Source organism: Microcebus murinus, chromosome 9 (genome assembly GCF_040939455.1).
Source record: "Microcebus murinus isolate Inina chromosome 9, M.murinus_Inina_mat1.0, whole genome shotgun sequence".
NCBI lineage: Eukaryota > Metazoa > Chordata > Mammalia > Primates > Cheirogaleidae > Microcebus > Microcebus murinus.
In genome coordinates this window covers 64346213-64370670 of record NC_134112.1, presented here as the reverse complement: position 1 = coordinate 64370670, position 24458 = coordinate 64346213, and the positions used below count along the sequence as shown (strand labels likewise).

At 33.4% G+C, this 24458-nt stretch overlaps 1 protein-coding gene across 1 annotated transcript in view; it reads left to right on the top strand.

The window, feature by feature from the left end:
* The window catches only part of PNPLA8 (patatin like domain 8, phospholipase A2), a 40604-nt gene that overhangs the window by 13662 nt on the left and 2484 nt on the right, over nt 1–24458 (top strand). Inside the window, exons 4-9 of the mRNA XM_012745821.3 lie at nt 6744–6895; nt 10335–10429; nt 11144–11315; nt 16567–16624; nt 19297–19491; nt 22324–22519. Coding sequence (XP_012601275.1) covers nt 6744–6895; nt 10335–10429; nt 11144–11315; nt 16567–16624; nt 19297–19491; nt 22324–22519 — 868 coding nt within the window. The remainder of the gene's footprint in view (nt 1–6743; nt 6896–10334; nt 10430–11143; nt 11316–16566; nt 16625–19296; nt 19492–22323; nt 22520–24458) is intronic.

The following is a 24458-nucleotide window of genomic DNA, read 5'->3' as shown; positions in this document are numbered from 1 at the left end:
GTTGATGGAAATCATTTACATTGTTGTGGTTAGCTGTAAATCATTCATTCTAATTGTCTTTAAATTTCATGGTGTGAATGTATCACAGTTTATTCATTGTGCTATTGATGGATTTCTCGGTAGTTTTCAGTTTTAGTTTATCATGAATAGTCTTGCTAATTAAAACTTTGAGGACTAATCTTACTTAACTGATCTCAAATCTAAGGACCCTTCAATACCAAGAAGAAATACGATAGAAATATATTAATGTATTCAAATCAATTATGAATAAAAATCCAGATAGTCTGAAGAAAGTTGTTGCCCTTCCCTTAAATAAGCATCTAAAAAGCAATAATGTGGATATATTGCTTAAGACGTGTCATCATGTACACTCTCGTGAACTTTTCCAATGAAACTTTTCATTATTATCAAGAATTGAGCTTTTTAAAAATGCTAGGATTGTAATGTTATAGAACTTCGATATGAATTTTACTTTTTTATGTATGTACCACATTTATGGTAGCCAAATCTGGGAAATCGTCTTTGATATCTAATACCATTAAAAAAAACAAAAAACAAAACAAAAAGAAACCCTAGTTGCCTATTTTGTGTACATTTATTTTGTATGCTACATTTGTGGCAGCCACATCTAGGAAATTATGTTTGATAATTTTTAAATTTTTGGTGATGAAGGTGGTCTCCTTTCACTACATTTTTAAATTTAGAAAATAACTTTTAATTGTTTAAAAAAAGCATGGGCAGCACATGTACATTGTAGAGAATTAGAAAAAAAGGGAAGAAAAATAAGAAAATAAAAATATAAATAGTATATGGCTACTACCCTGAGATTATCACGATAATATATTAGGCTTTATTTGTATTAGTCAGCTGAGTTAAACTGTAATATTACAACACCCAAATCTCAGTGACTTAACAAAACAGAAATTTATTTTTTACTCTTGCAAAGTTGGCCCTGGGTCACCAGCCCAGAGAACTATACATGTGGTGGCTACTTCGATCTTGTTACCTGCATCTCAGTTGAAGTTTTCTCCATGATTTCTGTAGCAGCATAAGAGTATTCCAGCAGAATGTGCCACAGGTTTCTTCTACTTGTAGACTATTTATCCTGTTCAGTTGCATGGGCCTGAGAAGTATAGACTTTTGTGTGCTTAGGAGGAGATGCAGACTGGGTATTGGTGAACATTAGTGATGTCTGCCACAATATTCCTCCAGAAATTGTTTTATGCATATATGTACCAAAATAAACTCATTCTGTACATACTGTTTTATAACCTGTTTTTTGAGCTTACAATGTTCAACCTTCTGTATCAGTAAATTTTCATCTATATACACACCTCAAAAATGTTCTTTGTATAACTGATTGGACCCAAATGAGAGTTAAGTTTAGACAACATATGGCATCTGATTATTTCTCCAAGTCACTTATAACACAGTCCTTTTTCACCCCCACCTTCAAAACTGACCAACTTAAGAGAATGGGCTGATTAACTTCCAGAATGACTCCTTTGTGGATTTACCTAGTTTCCTCCTTATTGGTGTTATTTGATGTGTTCCTCTTTCCTTTTTGTTTCTTGTATGTTGGAATTTATATATAAAGGCATGATTGATTGGGTTAAACATTTTCTCATTAGAGTACATTGTAGGTAATGTCATGTGCCTCACAATGTTCCATATCAGGACACACATAATCATTGGTTGAGCAACTATTAGTAATGTTAAGGGTGACCACAGGATTAGAGTGATGATAATCTGCTTTTCATTGGATAGTTCTGCTAGAACCATTATCCCATCAACCATGTCTTAGTCTTTTTTGTGTTGCTATAAAGGAATACCTGAGGCTGGGTAATTTATAAAGAAAAGAAGTTTATTAGCTTACAATTCTGATGTCTGGAAAAGTTCTAGATTGAGCATCTGCATCTGACAAGGACATCAGATTACTTCCATGGTGAAAGGCAAAGTTGAGCCATCTGTGCATAGATCATCACCTAAGGAGAAAGGAAGCAAGAGAGTGATAGGGGAGGTATCAGGCTCTTTTTAACAACCAACTCTCTTGGGAACTAAAGGTGTGAGAACTCACTCCTTCCCAGGGAGGGCATTAATCTATTCATGAGGGATCTATCCCCATGACCCAGACACCTCCCATTAGGTCCCACCTCCAACATTGGGGATCAAATTTCAACATGAGGTTTGGAAGGAACAAATATTCAAACCATAGCAAACATTAATCATTTCTAGAACTAATCATTTTATTAAAGTTACAGAACAATCAGTTTCTAGTTCTGTTACTCCTTCTGCACTATAATTGACATTTTTTTGTAGAGCTTTCCTTCACCAGCTGAAGATATTTGAGCATTCTCAAAGGCAAATTTTAAGGAAAGGTAAGGGAAATGCTTAGTTTTTTTCTATTTAGTCATCTATTTTCAAAGTAAGGTGTTGCTTTAATGGCTACCTGAATGATGTCATGAATTTTTGTACCTTTTAAAAAATTTTTGATTATAGACTTATGTTTTCTAATAGGTTAAATAAGTTTCTATAATCTTTTTTTAAAATGCTGAATTTGTCACAGCTTTGACTAGTAGGGGCCCCTTCAACCCGAATCATGTATCATTTTTTTAACTTTTTATAAAAATATATAGAAATATGTACAAATTATATGGATATAGCTCCATGATTTTTCACAAATGGGGCATATTTATATAACTGCTACCCAGAATGAGAAAAATAATGTTATCAGCACTCTAAACACTATTCCCAAACAGCTTGACCAATATTTCTGAACTCTAGCAGCATAGGTTAGTTGTGCCTCTTTTTGCATGTTATATAAATGAAGCATGTGCTTTTTTATGTCTGGTGTTTTTTTTTTTTTTTTTACTCTACATTATGTTTTTGAGAACCTTCTGTATAGTTTGGGTATAGCTGTAGAACATGCATTCTACTGCTAGACATTTGGATAGTTTACAGTTTGGCAATATTTAGTATGCTTCTGGGTTATATCTTTTGGAAAAAATGTCTTCATTTCTTTTGGAGTATATATCTGAGAGGAGTTTTGCAGGTCATAGAGTGCATATTTTCATCTTTGTTAGATACTGCCTAATGGTATTACATAGTGCTTATACCAATTTTTACTTTCACCAGAATTGTGTGTACCATCTGGTTGTTCTACTTCCTCTCCAATAGTTTATTTTATTTTTTTTTATCTTTTATTAATACTTTGGTTGGGTGTTAAGTGATATTGTGGTTTTTATTTTTTATTTCTCTGATATCTATGAAGTTCAGCATCTTTTTCAGTGTTTATTGTCTATTTGCATACTTCCTTTGTAAAGTACTTATTCCTGGTCTTGCCTGTTTTTCTGTTGCATTTCTTACTGATTTGTGTAAATTTTTTTTACATGTAATGGCTATAAGTCTCTTGTCATATATGTGTGTATGTGTGCGTGTGTGTATATATGTGTGTCTTATAAATATTCTCCAACTTTGTGGCTTACCCTTTTGCTCTTTTTTGGTGTTTTTGGGGGGACCATATATTCTTAATTTAGTTCAATTTATAAGTATTTTATGTCCTATTTAAGAAATCTCTGCCTATCCCAAGGTCATAGAGATATTTTCCTGTATTTTCTTCTAAAGCTTTGCTATACTTTTCACACTACATCTGCTATTCATCTAGAAGATTTGGTTGTATGAGGTAGGGCCATTTTTTTTATATATTTATCCAGTTGACCTGACACCATTTATTGAAAAGAACTTTGTCATTTGTCATAAATCAAGTGATTATATATGAATCTATTTTATTTATTTACTTTTTTTGAGACAGAGTCTTGCTTTGTTGCTCAGGTTAGAGTGAGTGCCGTGGCGTCAGCCTAGTTCACAGCAACCTCAAACTCCTGGGCTCAAGCAATCCTGCTGCCTCAGCCTCCTGAGTGGCTGGGACTACAGGCATGCGCCACCAGGCCCAGCTAATTTTTTCTATATATATTAGTTGGCCAATTAATTTCTTTCTATTTATAGTAGAGACGGGGTCTCGCTCTTGCTCAGGCTGGTTTTGAACTCCTGACCTCAAGCAGTCCTCCTGCCTCGACCTCCCAGAGTGCTAGGATTGCAGGCATGAGCCACTGTGCCCGGCCTGAATCTGTTTCTAGACACTATATTTTGTTCCATTGGTATATTTGTCTATTCTTGCTCTGATTGTACAGCCTAAATTTTTATAGCTTTATGATAAACCTAATATAAATCCTTCAGCTTTGTTCTTCCTCTTAATATTGGCTTGGCTATTTTGACATGTCATAATTTCCATATAAATTTTAGCATCAGTTTTATCTACCAAAAATAAAAAATAGAAGAAGAAAATTATGTTGACATTGTATTGAATGAATCTATGGAACAATTTAGGGAGGGCTAAATGGATCTTTATAATATTGATCTTCTAAGCCATGAATATGGCATATTCTTCCATTTATTTGGGTCATTTAAATTTTCACTCAGTATTTTAAAAATGTTTAATATAGGTATCTGCACATCTTTCATTGGATTTATATTCTTAAATTCATAGATATATGATATCTTTGGGTGGTAATTTTGTTTTTATTTTAACATTTTTTAGTGGTAATTCTGAGGATCACCTCCTGGTCTTTGGTCATTTGGTAATGGCTTCATCTGCATGATAATTTTTCTGGATGCCGGACATTGTAAATAAAAACATATTGCATAGGATCCAGATTATATTAGATTATTTCTTTTTCCAGAGAGTTTATTTTTGCTCTGGTTGGCACATAGAATGAAGTACTGATATTCTTAATTCAGTCAGGGTCAGAGCTGGGTCAAGGCTGTGTTAAAATTTAGGTAAGACCTCTGGTTGCTGTGTTTTTAGGGCATATTCCTCAAGGGCTTTCAGTTGCCAATCTCTGGTGTATTCACTACCACCATCCCTTTAGTTCCTTAGTTCTCAAGAATACAAAAAATTCCACTGTGATTTTCAGAGGACTTCAGCTTAGCTTTTTTAGCCTCCCACACCTCATAGTTTTGGAATCCAGCAAATGTCTTGAAGTAAAACCAGAAATGTGATTGAAGCTCCCTCAGGTCTTCGGTTTTTTCACTCCAAACCCATGAAACTACATGATCGGACAGTTTTCTGTGCTTCATTTGTTGCCCCCCTTGTTGCCAGGCCCAGTTTTTGTTTGTTTGTTTGTTTGTTTTGAGACAGAGTCTCACTTTGTTGCCCAGGCTAGAGTGAGTGCCTTGGCGTCAGCCTAGCTCACAGCAACCTCAAACTCCTGGGCTCAAGCAATCCTCCTGCCTCAGCCTCCCGAGTAGCTGGGACTATAGGCATGCACCACCATGCCTGGCTTTTTTTTTTTTGTATATATATTAGTTGGCCAATTAATTTCTTTCTATTTATAGTAGAGACGGGGTCTCGCTCTTGCTCAGGTTGGTTTCAAACTCCTGAACTCAAACGATCCGCCCACCAGCCTCTGCCTCCCAGAGAGCTAGGATTACAGGCATGAGCCACGGTTCTGGCCCCAGGCCCAGATTTTTTAACCCTTTACTTTTTCCCAGAGTCAGCAAATGCCCCAAGAGGAGTAAAGCTATAGTTCAACTCACTTCCCAGTAATTATTCCATTTCCAGATTCTTAGCCCCTCTTGTCTTCTTTGCTTCAGCAGCTCTCTGATGCTTTTAAACAGATGGTGTTTTTCTTTATATTTTATCAAGCTTTTCTATTCATTCTTGGCAGGAGCATTGATCTCTAACAGATTGTTCCATTCTAACCATAAGTGGAAATTGATGTTTCCATCCTCTACCATTGTTCAAGTTCTTCTACTGGGCCTTGGAGCTCTATACTAACTAGGGCAAAAGAAGAAAGAAAATTGAAAAAGAACTTAGAGCAATAGTATTTCAGGCTTGATTGATCATAAAAAATAAACACAATGAGTGATACTTTGGAAAATTGTTTGATTTACTGAAGGTTACACAGCAGAAGTATAGCTGCCATCAACCATTCCATTAAACCTGGGATACTTACCATATAAGATGCTCTGTGTACAGAAGCTAGAGAATTTTTGGTGAGCAATTGGAGAACCCTAGGATTTAAGCTCTTGCATGTTCTCGCTTCCCATCAGATTAGTGGGAGAAAAAAATAAATAAATAAGCTCTTGCCTGTGATCAACAGTAGTAAGTTGAATGCTTAAAATCTTGAAGTCCCAGGTTTATTTAAACTATTTAATTGTAATGGTCAGATTTTATCTTCTCCAGTTTTACTTATTAATTATCATTTGTTCATATTCCACTATGAGGTCCCCTTGTATTCAATGTTCATTGTACACAAGATGGCTAATTTTTCTTTTAATAATGGCTTAATTTCCAGTAATTATTCTGAAGCAGTTTTATTCTCTTTAGGATTTGGATAAAACACTGTGTGAAATTTATAATGTTAACCTTTTGTTGTAACAATTAATACTCTGTAAATTTGTGTTAAGCAAATTATATCATTAATTTTTAAGCATCGCACCTTTTAAAGAAATATTTGGATAAAGGTTAATTTTTGTTCTTGATATTAGGATAAATATTTCCTGGATATTAATTGACATTAGTATGTCAGAAACTAATAATTTATCATTTAAGAATAATGAGAAAGAAATGAACACTGGCACCTTGATTTTATGTGACAATCTACATGTGTTGGTTAAAAATAATCATGCCCTTTCGCCCTTGATTTGACAAAAGCAACAAAATATCTTTTCTCTCAATATAGGAAAGAATTATTCCATATTTATTACGACTGAGACAAATTAAGGATGAAACTCTTCAGGCTGCAGTTAGAGAAATTTTGGCCTTAATTGGTTATGTGGATCCAGTGAAAGGGAGAGGAATCCGAATTCTTACAATTGATGGTGGAGGTACAAGGTAAGGCTAGAAAATTTATTTATTTATTTATTTATTTATTGAGACAGAGTCTCACTTTGTTGCCCAGGCTAGAGTGAGTGCCGTGGTGTCAGCCTAGCTCACAGCAACCTCAAACTCCTGGGCTCAAGCAATCCTCCTGCCTCAGCCTCCCAAGTAGCTGGGACTACAGGCATGCACCACCATGCCCGGTTAATTTTTGATATATATAATTAGTTGGCCAATTAATTTCTTTCTATTTTTTTATAATAGAGACGGAGTCTCGCTCAGGCTGGTTTTGAACTCCTGACCTTGAGCAATCCACCCGCCTCGGCCTCCCAGAGTGCTAGGATTACAGGCGTAAGCCACCGCGCCCGGCCATAGAAAATTTATTTTTAAAAACTATAAATTCAGTTCAGCTTTAGGGACTTAAGAAAACTGATTTGATATATCATTATAAAATCAAAAATTTAAAATATAACATGAAATTGTTTTTCTTTATCAATCTAATAGCTACTCTAGCATATACCTGAATAACCTTTTACTTTGATTAGATTTAGCATTATTTTAGTTTGGTCTTTTAAGACCTTTTTGATAGTTTAGAAGCTTATCAACCATTATTCCCTTAAAATCTTGGCAATGTTTTATAATTTTAGCTTTCTTGTATTATATTTATCTAACCTATTTATTTTAATCAACTAGTCACTTGATGAAATGGTGGTTAGAAAACAGGCTATATCAATAACTTCCTGGCTCCCTATGTCTTCACTTGCAGATGCCAGGTCTGGTGCTATATAAGAAACAAAATAAACACATTCTTTGTTCAGAGGAGATAATTTCACTATCGAACTCTACTCTTGCTATTGGCAATCTATCCATGCTTCTTCTTTTGTCTTGGTTTGCCTAGTTTCTCCCTACTTGTTGCTTAGATTCATTGGCTTGGTTCTTTGGACTTTTTTCCCAAAATTTTCTAGATTGGGTTCTAGTTCCCTGCCATGTCTACTCTTACCTCTTAGATTCATAGTATCTAAGATACTATGAGTTCATGATATTAATATCTAATATGCCCTGCCTACCGTTCTTAGCTTTAACTTACCTCTCTGATTTTGCTCTCTGGTGTACCTGCTTTGCCAATCATTCTTCTGTATGTTCAAGCAGTACCATGTCTTTTTGTTAAATTCCATGATCCTATATTCATCCAGGTCCTTTACACTTTGACATCAGTGTGAGGAAGGAGTGAGAGATGAGAGAAGGAAGCTATTTCATAATTTAGGTATAGGACAATAAAATACTAATCTCAGATGGTGGCAGCAGGAAGCAAGAAGAAGGAAAGATATGCAAGAAATTTTGAAGGAAAAGCGAGACTGGATATAGTACATGTAGATCAAGATCACTCTGAGTATAACCCTGTAGGTAGGTGCCTGGGACAGAATTGTGGGACAGGGGAGGTGATTGGTGTTGAGAAAGACAGTTCTGTTTTGCACATGTTGAATATAAGATTATATACATCCATATGGAAATGCTCAGCTGGCAAAGAAAAGCCAACTGAAGAGAGCAAAATTTTAGAAGTTTAGAAGATCTTGGTGGATGTTTCTTAGGGAAGTGAAATAATCTAAGAAAGAATACTTCCTTCATGTGATAAAGAGATAATGAATGAGAGATATTCTAGTTTACAGAATTGGTTCCAACTGATGCGAAGTAGGGAGAGTAGCAGTTAAATGAGTAGGATCATTTCACTGAGGAGCAGAAAGAATCTCTGCTGTTAAGTTCAGGGAAGTTGGGAAAGATAGTGTCATTCATTGATTCAACCAACAAATAAATATGGATTGCCTGCTATGTTGTAAGCACTGATTTAGATGCTGGGGACACTGAGTAAACAAAATAGACAAAATCCAAGTCTTCTTGGTGCTTCTAGAGAAGGAAAAAGACAACAAATAGAAAAATAAAAATGTTATTGGGTAGTAATGGTGCTATGAAGAAAAGTAAGCAAAGTAAAGGGTTAGAGAATAATAGGTGCTGTTTTAAAGGATAATCATGATTTCTTTTCAAGGAAGTAATATTTAAGTAGAGATCTGAAAGAAGTAAGAATATCAAAGGACATTCAAATGTTTATTTAAAGTGAGAGAGGTCTGATGAAAAAGATGTTTGTGACCAATAAATATTTGATATTTATTTGATATTATTTGATACTATTTGATATTTATCTGGTAGAATAAAAGTTTTGTGTGTCATACAGGGAAGAAATTAGCATGAAAAAATTTGGGAAAATCTAGGTGTGGGTTAGGTTTAAGGTAAGCTTAGATTAGTGATTCTCCACTGGAGATGTTTGCCCCCTAAAGGACATTTGACAGTGTCTGGAGACATTTTTGATTGTCACAACTGGGGGACTACCATTTACATCTAGTGTGAAGAAGACAGTTATCACTAAACATTCTACAATGCACAGGACACTCTCCCAAAACAAAGAATTATCTGAACCAGCATTATTAATTGTACTGTTATTGAGAAACTTTGGTTTAGGGGAATATGAAAGAGCAGCCAGAATGGGAGATTTGTGTTGAAAACAGTAAGATATGAGGGCTTATGAGAAAAAGAACCTATCTCTTTTATCTCTTTTCTATAAGAGAGCCTGGTAAGTATAGTGTTAGGCATATATAGTAGTAGCAACATGATAAGTATATATATTTTAAAATTCATTCTGAATTAATTTATAAATACAACATTTTAAAATAATTTCTTCCTGATTATACAATTAATTGGAAAAATTCAAGAAAATAAAAAGAAAAAAACATAGCTTATAACTCCCAGTTCATTTTAATATTTTGATTTATTTTCTTCAAATCTTTTTCTCTGTGAACAAAGCAGCATTAATTGATATACCCTTAATGCAGAGGATTATACTAAGGTTATTGAGAGTTTTAATAAATAAATAAAAGGGAGATTAAAAATCTTTTTTAAAAAGGAATAAATAAAAGGGAGATTAAAAATCTGACTATAGAACACAAATGTATAGAAGCATAGGTGACTAATTACATTGGTAAGACCAAAATCCAATATATGGCATCCCAAAACTGGTGAGTGGAGGTTTTAAGTGTTTTCTGGAGTTGGGGTGTTTAAAAAAAAATCTTACATTGGCATATCTTTGTATTTTTATTTATTTGTTTGTTTGTTTTTGGCACTCTGGAGTTTATTTGGGCAGATGTATTCTTAATTCAAGAGATAATAGTATAAATTTTAAAATATGTTTAAAAACACAGGTTTTTTTGCCATTACTTAGATACTGGATTTTCAAAAGTGATCCTAAATATTTGGTCAGCAGTTTTTACTGTTTCTAATTTATATTATTAGTTTTCATGTTAGCATATAAACTATAAAAGTAATTTTTAGAATAGTTTTATTCAATAACTTAAATTAATTTTTCTTGAAACAGGAACTCTCATTTTGCCTTTTATCTTTTCTACAGGGGTGTGGTTGCTCTTCAGACACTACGAAAATTAGTTGAACTTACTCAGAAGCCAGTGCATCAGCTCTTTGATTACATTTGTGGTGTAAGCACAGGTAATTATTATTAATATAGAAGTGGTGCATTCCAGTAGTGCATTAAGGAAAAGAACATTAAGCACTTTCATTTAAGATCATGGTTCTTTGCCTCCTCCAGCCCTCCCTCTTTATCCCAAATCTTTCTCCTCCCCTTTTTTCTCTTTCATTCAGGGTTAGGCTAGTCAGACACACTAGGTGGCAATGTGTCCTACCAATTACAGCTAGATATGAAATCAGCTATTTAAAAGGACATCCCAGAGGACCTAATTTCTCTAATTATAATACATTGGTTCCTAGGACTAACCTGAAGGAGTAATTGCTTAATGAATTGGTGAGTTGTCAAACATACTATATTCTGTGACTAAAACTAAGTAATTTATTAATATTAGAAATAACATTATCTACCACAGTATCTTTCTTAATTAATGTAAAACAGCACATTTTTATATATTTTTAAATTATCATCATCATTATCATTGTTGGGTAGCATTTATTTTTGAGGCTTGGTAAAGCCCTTTACATGTATTATTGCAGTCCAAGAGACTTAGGAATTTTAGTTGTTCTTATTACTTCCATGTTACAGCTGAAAATATTAGGGCTCTGAGAAGTAATTTGTCCCAGGTGACATAGCTAGATAGTATTAAAGCTAGAATTTAAGCCAGATCTATGACTCAGGAGATCTAATAAGCACTCTAGTGTTAATGCTGATAAAAACAGGATTCTTTTTTTCAGGTGCCATATTAGCTTTCATGCTGGGATTGTTTCATATGCCCTTGGATGAATGTGAGGAACTTTATCGAAAATTAGGATCAGATGTGTTTTCACAAAATGTCATTGTTGGAACCGTCAAAATGAGTTGGAGCCATGCATTTTATGACAGTCAAACATGGGAAAAGATTCTTAAGTAAGTTATGATTACTTTTTTAAAAATATTCTGATTATATAGGTAATAAGTACATATTATAATTTGAAAAATATAAAGAAGAATATTAAATTATTAATCCCACTATTAGAGATAACAGCTGTTATTATTTTGGTTAATTATATTCTAGTCATTGTTTTTCTTGGATTCATATATGTGAGACTTGCATGTAAAAGTTACAATTGCCCTTTTAAAAATATGAAAACAGGCTGGGCATGGTGGCGTGTGCCTGTAATTCTAGCACTCTGGGAGGCTGAGGCAGGAGGATCGCTCAAGGACAGAGGTTCAAAACCAGCCTGAGTGAGACCCTGTCTCTACTAAAAAAATAAAAAGAATTAATTGACCAACTAAAAATATATACAGAAAAAATTAGCTGGGCATGGTGGCACATGCCTGTAGTCCCAGCTACTTGGGAGGCTGAGGCAGGAGGATCGCTTGAGCCCGGGAGGTTGAGGTTGCTGTGAGCTAGGCTGATGCCATGGCACTCACTCTAGCCTGAGCAACAAAGTGAGACTCTGTCTCAAAAAAAAAAAAATGAAAACATGTCTACAGACAATATTTGCATCCTTTTTTTTTTTATCTAACATATTAGTCTTTTCTCAAGTCATCCTTCTAAGATATTTAATAGTTTTAAATTTCTTTTCAAATATTGTTATGTAAAGTAAAAAACATAAGCATAAAATAGAAGCTTAAAATCACCCACAATCCTATTATTCAGAGCTATAGACCTTGTAATATATTTCCTTCTAGTTTTTTTCTAGACTATGTATTAATACATTTTATATACATTTTATGTAGCTGAAATTATAGTTATAAATTTGTATCCTTTCCCTTTTTTCCACCTTTATTAAGATCTCTTGACACATTTTTAAAGGCTACCCTATACTCCAGAGTGTGATGGTGCCATATTTTCTTAATCATTTCCATTTTAGGGTTTCTAAAGGTCATGTAGGACATTTATGTTGTTCCTGATTTTTTTTGTGATTATGAACAATGCTGTGGTAGGAAACTTTAAGTTTAAATTTCTTCTATTTCAGAATATGTCATCAGGTCAGTTTATAAGAATCATAATTATTGGGTCAAATGTTGATGTATTTTTAAAGTAATCATTGTATGGGATAGAGAGATTATATCAAGAAAACAATGACAATAATTTGTAAGCCCACTAAGAGCAAAAGCACTATTAACATGGCAATATATTTTTGCTATAATTTCCTACGGATAAACAAGTGTATGTGTATGTAGTTGTGTTTGTGTATTCTTCCCCTTAGCAAAATTGAGATAATAATGCACATGTAAAAAAAAAAAAAATAATGCACATGTAGTTTTTGTATTCTGCTTTTTTTTCACTTACCATTTTACCACAAATGATTTCTTTCCTACATTAATTTAATAATTTTGACACATTTTTTCAGGATTATTCACCATTTTATGGTACTATTTTTTATTTAACAAATTCTGTTGTGGGAAAGGATACTTCAGATAATTTTGCAGTTTAAAATAAAGTTTAGATGGACATACCATACCTCTACTTACGTCTTTGATTATATCTTTAAGGTAAATTTCTAGAGTGAAATTTTGGGTCAGAAAGTATGTATATTTTAAAAATTTTGATATATATAGCAAAATTGTTCTTCAAAACAGTTGTCCTAGCTTACTCATCCACCAGCATCAATTTGTATTTCTATTTCATGAATACCAAACAATTTAATGGTTAAAACGATATCAATTTGAGAGATTTTGAAACTGGTGTTTCAATTTATATCACTTTATTGATGAGTTTGAACATTTTTTGATTTTCGTTTATATTCTTTTTTGTGAACTTTGAGAGCATAATCTTTGTTCATTTTCCTATCAGAGTATTACTATATTATAAATATATTAACCATATATTGAAAAAGTGCTTTTTTAATTAATGAGTTTTTTAATATAGAAGATTTAAAAATCTTTATTTAGGGCCGGGCGCGGTGGCTCATGCCTGTAATCCTAGCTCCCTGGGAGGCCAAGGCGGGCAGATTGCTCGAGGTCAGGAGTTCAAAACCAGCCTGAACAAGAGTGAGACCCCGTCTCTACTATAAATAGAAAGAAATTAATTGGCCAACTGATACATATATATAAAAAAAAAATTAGGCGGGCATGGTGGCACATGCCTGTAGTCCCAGCTACTCGGGAGGCTGAGGCAGCAGGATCGCTTGAGCCCAGGAGTTTGAGGTTGCTGTGAGCGAGGCTGACGCCAAGGCACTCACTCTAGCCTGGGCAACAAAGTGAGACTCTGTCTCAAAAAAAAAAAAAAAAATCTTTATTTAGCCAAATCTTTTCCTTTAATGATTTTTTAACTTTGCTTTTATGTTTATAAAATCTTTCTTTCCTGAAAGTAGGTACATATTTATGTTATTTTCTAGTCCTAAGGTTTTATTAATTTTATATTTTATTCTGAAGTCACCTGAAACTTATTTAAATGTGTATTATAAAGGGTGAAGCTTTATTTTTTTTCCTCCACTATTAATTCAAAAATCCCAGTACCACTTACCAAGTATTTTTTCCTTTTATTACCTAATTTGAAACATCACCTTTATCATATTTTGAATTCTTACCTATATTAGAGTATATGTCCATGTTTTTGTTTTTTTCTATTGATTTCTTTATTTTTGTACCTATTTTATAAATTTAGTTTTTGAAACTTTATATAATGTTTTTATATTGATACAGTATAACAGGTTTTTTATCTTATTCTTTTTCATAGTTCTGTTAGTTATTTTCATTTAATCTTCAAAGCGAATCTTAGGTTACCGCTATCACCTAAATACATCCGTATAAGTTACGTTGTAGATTATTGACGTCTTTCCATTTGTGAAATCTTTCCATCCATTATTGTTGTATGTTACTTATTTTTAGGTCTTTTGTGTCTATTAGAAAAAGAAAATTCATATCTGTTCCCATGAAATTAGAAACTCAATAGTGTTTAGTAAGATTTCTCAATGATGTTTTCAAAATTTACTGTAAAACCAGCTTCTCTACTATGAAATGTTTTTTCCTTCTGTTACTCATGAGAATATCTTTACATATTTGCATATTGCTGTCTCATTTTTGCTTTTTCAGAGACTTATTTTTAATCATAGCACTGATAAATTTTATAAATGTGGTTAATTTTTTCTTTTACTGCTTTTTCACTCAGTTTTTGCTGCAAAACAAACTACTCCAAAACTTGGTGGTTTAGAAAATGATGATTTAGTCTTATGATTTTTGTGGTTTGACTGGGCATTTCTTCTGTTTTTGACTAAACTCACTTTGTAGTTCAGCTTATGTGGCTGGGACAGCTGGGTTTCTCTCTCTACCTGGTCATTCTCATTCAAGCTTTGTCTCATCATGTGGTCTCTGAGTTCCCAGCAGGCAAGCCTTAGTGCATAAACACTTATCAAGCCTCAGTTTTAGGACATGTTTGCTGATGTCCTCTTGACCAAAGCCACTGAAGCTGAGGGTCTGTATGGGAAGAGACTACAAACAAGGACATGGATACCAGGAAGTATGATTCACTGGGGACCAGTATTGTTATATTCTATCAAACCTACCTTCTGACCTTTTTTGACATAACATTTTTTTCCGTCATTGTTTATTGAGAGCATTTTTATGTTTTTTTTCTGCAATAAGGATTTTATGTTATTTTAGGAACACTATTTTTAAATATAACATCAGTAGAATCTAGGAATATTGAGGAGTTTTTCATATTTTGACATCTCCCTGAAATAAGCAATTACTCTTCCTAACTTTTGTTTGCAAATTTATATTCATAACTTAATTCACTGAAGCATTTTAGCTCTTTTAATAACATCAAGATTTAAACAAAAAATAAGCATGAACTTTGCTTAAAAGTTTGAAAGCAGTATGCTTCTAGGATTTCTGTTCCAATTTTATATCAAGAGTTCTATGAGGCCGGGCACGGTGGCTCACGCCTGTAATCCTGTAATCCCAGCATTCTGGGAGGCCGAGGCGGGCGGATTGCTCAAGGTCAGGAGTTCGAAACCAGCCTGAGCAAGAGTGAGACCCCATCTCTACTATAAATAGAAAGAAATTAATTGGCCAACTAATATATATATATAAAATTAGCCGGGCATGGTGGCGCATGCCTGTAGTCCCAGTTACTTGGAAGGCTGAGGCAGCAGGATTGCTTGAGCCCAGGAGTTTGAGGTTGCTGTGAGCTAGGCTGACACCAAGGCACTCACTCTAGCCCGGGCAATAGAGTAAGACTCTGTCTCAAAAAAAAAAAAAAAAAAAAAAAGAGTTCTATGTATAGATAAAAACCCTTAGAAGAATAAAATTGCATTGATCTTCATGTAGAAGAAATTTTTATATCAGGTTTGGAAAGATGAAAGATCTCATCCATTTACATTGGTATTTATAAAAGCTTATAAAGGATAGATCACTAAGCAATTTGTAAATATTGCCTTTAAGTGAGACTCATTAACATTCTAGTTGAGAAACATGAGTATTGTTTGGAAAATGTCATTTGAAAAATGGTTTTACTCATGAGGAAGGTTGGTAAAACCACAATCTTTATATTCAATTCATAGGAAAAAATATTATATAATTTTTAAGCCTGGAAAAAGTCCACATTGAAATAAAATTCCTTACTATGGAACTGTGAAATGAAATTATGTAAAATTATTGCCCAGGGACAATTTCTATGATGTAATTCAAATGCCAACTCTGATGATTTTAAAAGTAGTTTTTTGATGTCATTGGCTCTCTGTTACCTTTTAATACTTAAATTTAAAATCTAAAATGTCCTCACCTGGTTTTTAGGTAATTCCAACTAGTCCGAAGATACTTCTGCAGTCTTACCTTAACACAGCTCCTTTATCCTGTCAGCAGGACCCTGAAAACATATTTTTTCTGCCTTTGTGCCTTTAACCTATATATGTCCTGACTTTGAATATGGTTCCTTGCTATATTTCAGTGTCCTTCTCAGGCTGCCTTCATGCATCTTTCTCAGTTTCTGCACCCTATTTTGATCTACCTCAGAACTATAGATACTTGCAGTTTGAACCAGATACTATTTCATGTGCATTAATTGGATTATAAGCCTCCTAGAAGAGATCCTTAAACATTTTCTTTTTATTGGTCCCTCAGCAATTAGACAAAGCCATAGACAAACAGTAATTGCATAATGCATGTTCCCTGGTATTTAGTAGATAAAATCATTTTGATATAATTTATTTCTTCTCCTTTAATAAAGGGATAGAATGGGATCTGCACTAATGATTGAAACAGCAAGAAATCCCACATGTCCTAAGGTAAGCTTAGAGTTTCTTAAATATGACATCTAGCTGGAACTGAAGGTCTGGTGAGAGCAGATATTCTGAGGGCCTTATTATTAAGAGAAAAAATTCTTAGGAATTTCTTCTAATAGATTATATTAATTCCTCACATAATGGGTCATTCTATGAAGATGTAATATGTGATTATTAGACCTTTTCTATATCCAGTAAAAGTATAACAGAAGTTTAAGAACATGAAAGAGTGAAACTAAAAATGAGGAAGAATTATTTTATCATAATTATTTTAATCAAATCTAGTGATATAAGGAAAAGTATGGTATTTCCTCCCCTAGATTTTTAAAGAGAAATTTTATCTGCCTCATATATATACGCACACGCACACGCACACACACACACACACACACACACACACACACACATACACATACAGTCACATATTGCTTAATGATGGGGATACATTCTCAGAAATGCATCATTAGGTTATTTTGTTGTACAAACATCATAGATATGGTTACACAAACCTAGATGACATAACCTACTACACATCCAATGATATATGACATAGCTACTTGTTTCTAGGCTACAAACCTATATAGCATGTTACTCCACTGAATACTATAGACAATTGTAACATAATGGCAGATATTTGTATATCTATACATAAAAAAGGTATAGTAAAAACACAGTATAAAAACTCCATGATAATGTTATGGGACCACCATTGTATGTACAGTCTATCATTGACCAAAACAGGCCAGGGGCAATGGTTCATGCCTGTAATCTCAGCATTTTGGGAGGCCGAAGTGGGAGGATTTCGAGACCAGCTTGAGTAATGTAGTGAGAACCCCATCTCTACAAAAAAATATCAAGAATAAGATAAAGAAGTAAATACAAGCATAAAAAAAGTGATTGACTAAAATATTAATATGTGGCACATGACTGTATTATATAAATGTACAAATAGAATCCCAATTAAAAAGTTTAATGTAACTTAGATATGTCTCAGTGTGGCTCCTCATTTATTTATTTGTTTGAAACCCAATGATCTGAGTATTGCCTGAGTTCCATTTTCTTTAATATTAGTCATTTGATTAAGGAATAGGATTTATGTGCCTAGGACTCCCACACAGCTTGTATTTATTCTCAGATAACAAGCTATAACCAGGAAAAATCAAATACAGCTCCCTTTGTTGCTCTTTAACATCAGCGTATTCATACTTTAATTCATTATGTAAATATTATGCACACACTGTACACTGTGCTAGGCACTTTTGATGCATTAGTGATCAAACAGACATGGAGTTAACAGCCCAGTAGAACAACATGGGTATTAATGAAATAATCACACAGATAAGACTTAGTTTCCCCAAAATGTATAAGTGCTATGGATCCCAAAATTAATTGTCTGAAAGCATATATTTAAAAGGACACGAGGAAAGGCTAGTGAGATTTGAGATCTCAGTGTGAAGGCTGATAAATAGGAGCATTCCTGGCAAAGGGAATGGCCTCTGCAGGAGTCATAGGGAATTCCAGGAACTGAAAGACTTAACTTGCCAAGAGCAGCGTGTGAGATGAGGCTGGAGCAGTAGGCAGATCAGACTACACAGGCTTCATAGGTTGTGATGAAGAGGTGACTTAGCTGTTTTGTAGAGGAGTTTAGTTTGCACTCTACACCTCTTGCTTATACCCTTGTACCTCCAGGGCTCCTTGTCTGTTTGCTTGCTTTTAAATCATGAAAGTGGTCAATTTTAAATAAAAGAATTAGAGTGTAAGGGAATAGCCACCTCAAAAAGTAATTCATCATGATAAATGGAGCAGCCACCCATAGTTTCTTAATCCAGCCTTGTCTATATACGAATTACCGATAGACTCTCTGGATTTTAGTCTATGGCCAACTCTTATCCGTAGTGACCCAGAGACACACTTGGATTACTCACAGAAATTTGGGATATGACCTTTGTTTATTAAATAGCAAAGCAAACAAGTCCCTGGCAGGACTTGGCACAGGACACTAACACCTTTGGCCTTATCAATACCTTTCAGCCTTAAGTTTGCAGTGCAGAACGTTAATTAACAAACAAGCACATTTGGCATGAATTCAACTGACAGCAATAAAATCTGAGCCCTGGGATGGATGACATAGTTTTTTAATAAAAATTACCCCACTACCAAGTTTTAATAACTGTTATCTGAAAGCTCTGATAGTTTGTGTAGTGGTACATTTTGGTTTTAGTAAAGTCCATATACTTTCAAAGATCACAGAAACAAAGACTAATTTGTAAATGTTAGTAAATTTGTATATTATGAAAATAGTTTGCTTATTAATCTTTAAGCAGTTTCTATTCATTACTACTGCTGTATCAATTATTACGTAAAAGTCTAGAAATATATGCCTTTTTGAATATCTTTTTAAAGTAAACAAATCATGTAATCAAATATATTTCTTTTATTATTCTCTTGTAGTACATTTCTCATACTTGTCTCAGCCCTTGTGTCTATTGTCCCATAAAGAAATACCTATTTTAAAAGATCTGATTCCCTTTGCTCAACATTATATTTGTGTTACACGTTTATCTTATTGGATAGAGCCATATATTGTTCATTCATATTACTAAATAGTGTTCAATTTTTACAGATCCCAAATATTGCTGCTTACAATGGTATTGTTCACTTTTTAAATTCACTAGGTAGCTGCTGTAAGTACCATAGTAAACAGAGGGATAACACCAAAAGCTTTTGTGTTCAGAAACTATGGTCATTTTCCTGGAATCAACTCTCATTATTTGGGAGGCTGTCAGTATAAAATGTGGCAGGCCATTAGAGCCTCATCTGCTGCTCCAGGCTACTTTGCAGAATATGCATTGGGAAATGATCTTCATCAAGTAAGTTGACCTATCTGTTTAAATTTTACATGATTAAAAGAATTATCACTTATTAAATCTCACTGAACTTGAGAGAGAGATCAAGCAAGGAGACACTCTTCTTCATGTCTTCATATGTCAAAAGATATGCAATTCAAGATACTTGTATTTGTTGTTTGTTTTCCTAACAAGCCTTCTGACATGAGAACATATTTTAGGGAAGATTTTTTTGTATTTTATATAGTGTGATTTATAGCCCATTTTGATCATTTTATTGATGGAAAAACTAGATAGTATGTATGATTAGCTTTCCAAACATAATAAAAATGAAATACAGTTCCTGAAAATGCAAAACTCAGTCTATTCAACAGTTTTATAAGGCATATTTTGAAGGACAGGGCATGAAAAAATAATCGTAAACACTCAATAAGTGAGCTCTGTGCCAGACACTTATTTAGTGCTTTGCATGCATTATCTCATTATCTCATTTAATCATTGCTAATTATAAGGTAGAGTTATTAACATTTTACAAATAATTGGAGTCTTAAGAAAGGTTAAGTAGCTAGACTAGAGAAAAAGCTGTTAAGTGACAGAGTTAGGATGCTATCTGTAATTATACTGTTTGAAATTTATGGTTAAATTATCTGTTAAGTTGAATATTATTTCTGTTAATCTTTTTCTGTTATGTAGACTAATTTACTTATCTTAAATTTTCACTCTGTCAAGTTTTTCCCACTCTGGAAATCTTAATTCATAACTTATACTAAATGATAAGAAAAAAATCAATAAATCTTTGAGCTGATACTTTCAAAATATGTATTTTTTTATAAATACTTAAGTTTTTATATGATATCCCACTTAAAATCAGTCTTGTTTCATGGAGTCAAATGAGTGAAATTTTCACTTTCCTCTCTAGTAACTGAAGAATGTGTGCCCTTGTTTATTTGATATTAAGATATCTGTTAAGAAAAAAAATCTAATATTGTTGACAAGGATTTTCAGACAGTATTCAAAAACTCATACTTCTATATAAGTTATATGTCAACTACATAAATGAATCATTTTAATTTACATGTGTCGATATTATAACTTAAACATTTTTATCAATTATATGTTTTCTCATATTTTGATAGAATAGCTTAGATATATTTTTTAATGTTATGGTCAGCTACCCATCTTTCTAAAAGTAATGTCATAATCTTTATAGTTAAGGGATCAAAATAGGATTCCTTTTGTCTTTGGAGTCAGTTCAAACTGTTTCTTACTTTGTGGAATCAGTCATTGTTGAATTATGTAAGGCACTTCCCCTTCTTGCCTGTCTTCATTTTCTTCCACCCCCTCAGGGCAGAAATTGCTGGCTGTTGAGTTTCTTTCTGATATTGATTTCAGAACTTATTGGTCAAAATAAAATTTTTATTTCATATGTAGCTTGCTGTTTTTAACAATTATTTTCCCCTCTTATATTATTCTTACCATGTCATAAATGGAGAAATAACTTAGACAATGTTTAAAATATAATAGGATTTGTAAGTTATAACTTTAATATGATTGTCATGCTACTTACTTACAGTTATGCCATATATTAGTGAAAGTCTCAAATAATAGTAACTGCATTTTGGGACCATATGTTTCCATACTTCAAAAGAAGTTATCTCATTTGCTCTTTATTCTTTATCTAAGAGGAAGTAATTCTAAAGTTTAATTCAGTCTTCTTGAACACACATAACAAACCAAAGTAATTTAGTGATTCTTTCTCCATTCCAGATAGACTAGTGATATTTCTTTTCATGCTTAGCCATTTTTATATTGATGACCATAATCTTTCAATTTATTTTGAGCCACAAATTAAAATAACTTCTTACATAATTTTTTTTTATTTCGGCATATTATGGAGGTACAGATTTTGAGGTGTCAATAAATGCCCTTTCTCCCCTCCCCCCACAAGTCTGAGTTTCCAGCATGACCATCCCCCACATGGTGCACATCTCACTCATTAGTTCTTACATAATTTTTAGGTAAATCATATAACCTCATAATCACAGAGACAGAGAATATACTTTCATTAAAATCAATGGCCCTCAGAAAAAAATGGCACATTTAATTTAATACGAGTATTCAAGTGAAACCTGGAGTCTAAGTAACCTATTTAAGTAAATATTTTCCTTATTATATATTCTCTTCTTCCAAGACTTGAGAAAGAAATGGGATATTTTTTTCCTTCAAAAGATATCATTAAAGGTTGATGAGAATATTCTGAGTGAATTATCTTGATTGCTTACACAAAGAAAACATTTGAGCAAAGTTCCTGCTTCTTTCCAATCAGTCAGAAGTTTTGCCAAGTTTAAAACTAAAATATGATATTCACTTACTACAATCTTCTCATCCTAAGTTCTTTGAATAATTATATTCATTTATTACCAGTGTCATTTTGAAAGTTCCTTTTAACTGTCATGTCTGACATATGTTTTAATGTAAATTATTTCATATCCTTTGTACAGTCAGGTAAAGGTTAGTCAGGTAAAGGTTAATTAATATTCTATTTGAGTGGTTATTGAAAGTGCTATAATTAAGAGGTATGAGTAGATGGATAGGGAACCGTAGGAAAGAAAAGATCAATAAGAAATTTCCTCATGGGGCCAGTGAGTTTTCACATGATTTTTTTTTTCTTTTGCAGCTGTATTATATAAAAGAAATTTACTTTAAAGGAATCTCTTGTTTTTAAATAATTTGTTTAGCTTATTATATAGTTCAGCTTTCCCTATGAGTGTCAAATTGTTTAAAGTGTAGTTTTTGTTTTTATATTTATAAAATACAATTTCACTTTTAAGAGTTTTTTTAACTTGTATTTTGCAGGATGGAGGTTTGCTTTTGAATAACCCTTCAGCACTGGCAATGCATGAGTGTAAATGTCTTTGGCCAGATGTCCCATTAGAGTGCATAGTATCCCTGGGTACTGGACGTTATGACAGTGATGTGAGAAACACCGTGACACACACAAGCCTGAAAACCAAACTTTCTAATGTTATCAACAGTGCTACAGATACAGAAGGTTAGTCTGTTTGCTACTTTAAAACACTTCAGCTTTTAGCATTCTAGAAGTTTTTGGTAGAATATGTTGATCCTAACTACAAAAGAGTATGATATTTCTGTAGTGTGGGCTTAGGAAACACATGGGAGCAAATACTATGTTTTCCTTTCTTACTCATTTCTTGTTAAGTGACCCTAGAACAGAGACTATTCTCCATCTAGGAGCTGTGCTACCTTTGCCTGCTCACATTTGGAACAGTGTCTAAAGCAGGGATAGCACAATATCTTGGTTGGAGACTCCAGCCAGTTAAGAAAGGGAAAAGCAACAAAAGTCAGATTGGTTCAAATATACACATGGTAACAGAGAATTAGAGTAATGAAATTCAATGATTTAGTAATATGGAGGCAACTGGAATTAGAGAAAGTTCTTGCTTCTGCTCTTGCTGCCTCTGTAGTCTAGTCTTCATATATTAGGCCAAAGTGCCCTTTAAAAATGTAAATTAAATCATGCCTTTCCCTTTCTCAAAACCCTCTGGGCTTCCTATTACACATGAAACAAAATCCAGAAGCCTCATTCACTGAAGTTTACCAGGTCCTTTAGATCCTAGCCTTTAAATGCATCTCTTCCCCTCTCTTAATGTATCTCTTCTCCAAAGTGAGTCCAGCCATACTATAATTCTCACTGTTCCTCAAACTTGCTGAGAACTCTTCTGCCTCAGGCCCTCTGTGGTTGCTTCCTGTGCTTCTCTCTGTAAGCCTGGAAAGAAGGGGAAACCCAGATATGTACTTGACCTTTATTTCATTCAGGTCTCTTGCCAAACATCTTTCCTGAGACACCTCTCCTGACCACTTTTCCACCTCCCTCACTGTCTCACGCAGATCTCTTATCCTGTTTCTTTTTTTTTGCCTTTTTTTTTCCTCCTAGAGCATTTATCTCATTATGGATATAATGTTACTTGTTTGCTTGTTTACTTGCTTATTATATTTCTATCCCACAAGAATGCAAGACAAGAACTTATCCATTTTACTTTGACTTACCTAGTTTCTGTTGACGCCAGTGCCTGGCACATAATAAGTATTCAGTGAGTTTATGTTGAATTTCTACTTTTGGCCTTGAGTTTAGATCTCCCCATTTTACTGTTATATTTTTGGTCTTGTATGAAAATTGTTATCAATTTTTTAAATTGTTACTACTTAACAGCCCTTGTTTTTGAATCTCATTCTTTTCATATCATCGTGTTATTGGCTCAGTCATTAACCTAAGTGAGGATCTTAAACTCCCCACTAAGGACTTTTATTCATCAAATGATAACCTAAGAAAAGCTGATATACTGGGTTTTTCACTATCTGGAATTTTGTTGTCAGATCAATAAGATACTCTTTTTTTCCCCAGATTTATTGAGGTCTGATTGACAGATTAAAAAATTGAATATATTTAAGGTATACAACAAGGTGTTTTGATATAAGTATTCCTTGTCTAATGATTCCTACAATCCATCTGATTAGCATATCTGTCACCTGACATAGACCGTTTGTGTGTGTGGTGGGAGCCCTCCAGTACAGTGTTAGTGGAAGTGGTGAGAGCAGGCATCTTACTGTGTTCCTGATCTTAGGTGAAAATCTAAATTTAAGAGCTAAAATTATAAAACTTATGAAAGCATATGTTGGAGAAAATCTTGATGATCTTGGGTAGGTAAAGATTCTTTAGATAGGACCCAAAAAACATGAACCAAAAAAGAAAAAAAATAGATAACTTAGACTTCAAATTATAAATTTTTCTCTTTGAAGACACTTTTAATAAAATGAAAAGGAAAGCCATAGACTAAAAGAATATATTTGTAAACATATATGTGATCCATTATCAGATCTAAATATATAATCAGATGCAAAATATATAGAAAATTCTTTTATTACATATATCTGTATATATAGAATATATAAAGAAGCACAAGCAATTCAAT